This window comes from Lampetra planeri, unplaced genomic scaffold (genome assembly GCF_965212315.1).
Source record: "Lampetra planeri unplaced genomic scaffold, kcLamPlan1.2.h2 scaffold_578, whole genome shotgun sequence".
Classification (NCBI taxonomy): Eukaryota; Metazoa; Chordata; class Hyperoartia; order Petromyzontiformes; family Petromyzontidae; genus Lampetra; species Lampetra planeri.
The window spans coordinates 40249-44980 of record NW_027615401.1 but is presented as its reverse complement, the minus strand read 5'-3'; the positions used below and the strand labels follow the sequence as shown (position 1 = coordinate 44980).

Below are 4732 nucleotides of genomic sequence, written 5' to 3'. Positions count from 1 at the left end.
CTGGAATTTGGGGTCGGTGCACTTACATGTGCCACATTCACACACGCCTCTGCCGTTACAAATCTGCTTGTTGCTGGCCAAACACGTGCTGGAGTCCAGAGAGCAGTCGCAGGCGCTGCCCGTCCACAGCGGGTCACACACACACACCCTGCACTCGCAGCGTCCATGTCCTGGGATAACACAACAGACGGGAACGAGTGACATCGTCCTTTACGCAGCTTCGCCGCCGTCGTCGGTCTGACTCACCTCCGCACAGTTTGTTGCCAGAGCGGTCACAGTTGAAGTTGTCACACTCGCAGTACTGTCCGCTGTACCTCTCCTCAGGATTCTCTCTCTTCTTGCACTCACACGTGCCACACACACACTCGCCGTTGTTGCTGCAGATGTCAGTACCGTTGTCTTTGCGGCAGGTCCGGTCCATGTCCTCTGTTGCCACGTCATTGCTGCTGCACTCACAGTGTCGGGCCCACGCGTCCTTCGTTACACCTGAGGTCAAAGGAGAGGGCAGAGGAGGACGTGACATGGTGCTGCTGAGGACCACTGACACTGAGATCCATTCAAACTTACTTGCAAGCGCCACATTCATAGGTGCCGTTCCCGAAGTGGCAATGTTCACTGTTCTTCATACCGTCCTTGTGGCATTCGCACTCGCAGATGAAGTTGAGGTGAATCTCCACCTCTTCCGTGAATCCCAGAGGTTTGATCTTGATCGTCTCGGGCTTTCCTTGCTTTGGACAGCCCTTCGATGTCACACTGATGCTGAACGTGACCTGGGAGAGGAGGAGAGAAACCGCTAGAGGAGTCTTCCTCAAAAAACAGGGGGGGGTGGGAGTTTCCAGAGCTGTGAATTAACTATATAACAGAGCTTTTTTCAGGATTCAACAAAGAAAAACTCTCTGCAATACTTGGCCACTGATCAGATTTCTTTGTCTCTCATTGTCTTCTCATTCACATTTCATGCTGGTAGATCATGCTAACCTCGTCTCCAATGGAGATATTGGAGCATTTCCGTCCGTTCTCCCCCTCACTAACCAGCCCGTTCTTACAGCGCGACGTGTATGCGATGGTCCACGCCCCTCTGGAAGCTTGCTGTTCTCCAGAATGACCTCGGAGGAGAGCGACTGTGAAAAATGCAGAGATAACACCATGTTGTGATTTTCGGCACTGGAATGTGATGTGAAGCTTTGTTTGGACGACACACAGGAGCTTAGCTGAGCTTTTATTGACAGGACTGGTTTTCAAAACCGAGACGAGAAGTCTCACTTTTCAAATAGCGCTGTACTTACATTGTAAGCGTCTATAATAAGGTTGATGACATTGCTGGAGTTGGCGGACAGAGTGCCCACAGCAGACTTTGGTATCAGATTTTTCAGCTCCTAGAAGGAAGGAGAACGTTAGACCAAAGTCTTTCTAAAAACACAGAATGGTTTCCTACTAACATACGTGGCCCTTCTGCCAGCTGCAGCTCTTAACTACATCTGAGCAGTTACAAAAATACTATTTCAAACATTTCAGTCCAAATTCAAACAGACACAACACTAATTCCAGCCATGTAATTAAGAGATTATTCTGGCTCGGAAGCACTCTGGAGCTGCTGTAAGGAGCCCATGATGACAGAGCTCTGATGGAAGTAGGGTCGACTCAGCCTGGAACGCAGCTGCATGGCCGAAGGCACTAATGACAGATGAACTATGTAGTAAAAGATGACATCTGAACTACATGCAGTATTAGTGATAAAGTTGTTTTGGACGACCGACGTCGCACATTTCAACGACAAAACAAATCACGACGAGTGTGAACATAAATTTCTTTATTTAGCTCATTTCATTTAGAGACAATGTGGAAGAGAGAGAACTAACTTGGTAAACTGGCTGAAACTCTTCTGTGACAGCAAATATGGTTTTGAATGTTGTTGTCGCTGAGCTTCTGAACCAGTGTGAGCGATGGAGGGGTAGTCCTTTAGACAGAAAGATGGACAATAAACACTACTGTTTGGCATGAGGCGCCGGCAGAGGGGGAACACGGTAAGCTACTTACATAGTAGTGGCTCATGGTGTATACATTGTTCTCTAAGTGACACTTTCCATCATTCGGTAGGACGATGCCACCCAACTTGCCGTCTCCAGCAAAGTGGAAGCCGGCATCAGTGGAGAACACCAGCAGACGAGTCACATTCCTCCAGCCAATCTGGTCCTGACAGATGAAAACGGAGTAGAAACATCTGAGCACATCAACATTCACTGCACGTCAAGTACAGAAATCTGCTTGTAAACACAAAGGAGTCATAAAGTACTGTATATATTTATTTGCACCGTATCCCTTCAGACAAGAGCCATCATTGTGGGAACAGTACCTTAAATTATGAACCTCAGTGGGATTATTTGCACCCAAACTGGGAGCTAACTGAGGGTCACAATATTATACCTGCCCCCTGGTTGTGGCATATAAGAATATCATAAAAAATAATGGTTGTTCAGAACAATTGAACGTCGAACTGTATGTTTTACTTGTTGTATAACCTTGTTCTCATAACACTGGTGCTTTTTTTCAGCTGAGACTGTTTTTCATTCATTATTTGATGCTAAGAACCCGATGTGGAGAATCTTGTATCTGGATGCAGATGCTTTTTGCACATAAGTCTTGCCGCATGGTTCTTTATCTTGATGACTGATGGCGTCAGCAGCAGGATATAAGAATTTCCAGAGAAGAGTGCATACTCACCCCACACACTGCAACTTGCATGATGGCATCAAAGCCGCCCTCAGGGGAGTCCAGGTTTCCCGAGATGTGCTGCTGACCCACCAGGGTATTGAACTTCTTGCCGTCGTTGGTCCAGCTTCAGGACGTTCTTGTAACTGAACGGCTGGTGCAGTTCTGGTCACCAGTGCATGGGTTCAGCAGCTTGGCAGGGGGTCGTGCTGATGTAGGGCATCACAGTTTTCTCCACGAAGGAACCAAAGCCTTAAAAAAGAGAGATTGGTTCATTGTGACTTTAGAGGACTAAGGTGACACTCGTTGTTTGTGCAGGTCACTGGAGCTTTGGCGGCACAAAAGAACATCTCAGTAGCAATTCAATGCATATACCACCGACTACTGAGATTTGGATCTGTAGACTCATAGTTGTGATTTATTTCTAGATGGGAATGTTTAAGTTTGAATCTTCACCTATCCTGAAGTCGGACGTGATCTTTGACATTTCAAGCATCAAACTTGTTCCCAGGTTCTTCACATTCTCCAGATCGTCTTCATGGAGTAGGACAAGTCCATCAAGTAGTACAGGTCGATTGGATAATCTTCAGCCCGTTTGAACTTTAAGTTGAAGGACTGAGGTTCACCTGGACACACATCATTCATGTGTTAAATCTGTGGTAAGTGTGATCCATATTTTCACAGCACGAGCTTTGTGGCTCACCAGATCTGAGGGTCAAACTGAGCTTCTGGGGCTGGATCTGTGTGATGTCCCTCTGGCTTCAGTTTCCCAGCTACCATTCTGCGATTTGTCACCATTTTGTTCTGAAGGACCCTCTGTTCTCCACGCGGGTTCTCGATCATTTGATCTTTACAACCTCGGCTCTTCAGAGACTGCAGCTCGTCACATCGAGTCGACACAGTCTCACCCTGTTTCAGGAATTCCTGAGAGGAGAACAGACAGCTTAAAAAAGTGATGATGTCATTCTCTCAGGATGATTCTGCATGTTACAAACATGACATCATTCAAATTTTCCAGGAAATAGCTGGTACCGAAGTCAATGATGGGAGTCACAGTATTTTACATACATTATTTTTGCCTCTGATTTCATCAAATCAAAATCATCAAAATCAACATTATCAAAGATCAGACTGGATGGACAAACAAAAGAAACATCTACAACACTTCTGTTTGACTGGCTCTGCAGATAAATATCTATCTAATGGCATCAAACTGCATTACTGAAGAAAGCTGACTGCTTGGATTCACATACTGGATCTGTACACCAGCCACATTTGGCTCCAGCCTGGATACACTCCCCACAGTATTTGGCATTGGCATTGATGCACTCATTCCCCTCTGGATGGAAAACAAAGAGGGAAGAGGAGGCAAAGTTAGAGGGTACAGCACAGTCCCTGCAGAGTAAGCAGCCTGCTAAGCCCCCCAGTGTTTATACATCAGTTCATTTGGAACAGCCCATCTGCACAGACTTCTCTCTTTTCCATTCTCCCTCTAATCGCCGTGATGCTGAGGTGGAGCTTTACTCCGTCACATCATGAAGTTGAAGCTGGGACAGCTGGTGCGTTTCCTGGACACGCTGACGTCGTGTGATATTATGTTACAGCTAACAGGCAGTTTGTTCAGCCTTAAACAGAGGGTGAGTTACCTTTCTGAGCGTGACAGACGACTCCTAATAATGCTGCTATCAAGAGCAGCTTCACGTCCATCTGTCAAAGACAAAAACAGCTGTCAAAAATGTTGTTGTCGCAAAAAGAGCGAGTATCTTCACTATCAATAATAGATGTAGGTGTTTGTTTGAATTCATCATTTCCTGGACAAAGACGATCTGAAAGGCTGAAAGGCTCTGAGAGATGACACTGAATATCATAGCTCCGTTATAATTGCACTTAATCATTTATCTCCTGGCAGCTGCCTGGCTATTTACAGGCAGTTACAGGCAACAGCCCACAAATTCACTTCAGACCACTGCCACATACACACACACACCACACACACACACACACACACACACACACACACACA

The 4732-nt window shown here is 46.2% G+C and overlaps 1 protein-coding gene across 1 annotated transcript; it reads right to left on the bottom strand.

Annotated features, from left to right (window-relative positions):
* Nucleotides 1-5: 5 nt before the first annotated feature.
* Nucleotides 6-4416, bottom strand: LOC144741511 (integrin beta-1-like; the record flags this gene model as incomplete). The annotated part of the gene is given in 21 exon segments (XM_078624033.1): nucleotides 6-170; nucleotides 247-463; nucleotides 465-486; nucleotides 568-770; nucleotides 979-1071; nucleotides 1074-1121; nucleotides 1287-1376; nucleotides 1860-1901; nucleotides 1903-1935; nucleotides 1937-1957; nucleotides 2038-2193; nucleotides 2722-2832; nucleotides 2834-2865; nucleotides 2868-2910; nucleotides 2912-2961; nucleotides 3166-3246; nucleotides 3249-3335; nucleotides 3413-3461; nucleotides 3463-3633; nucleotides 3963-4048; nucleotides 4356-4416. Coding segments are annotated over 21 exon segments (1861 nt in total), but the record flags the coding sequence as incomplete, so codon positions are not given.
* Nucleotides 4417-4732: the final 316 nt, after the last annotated feature.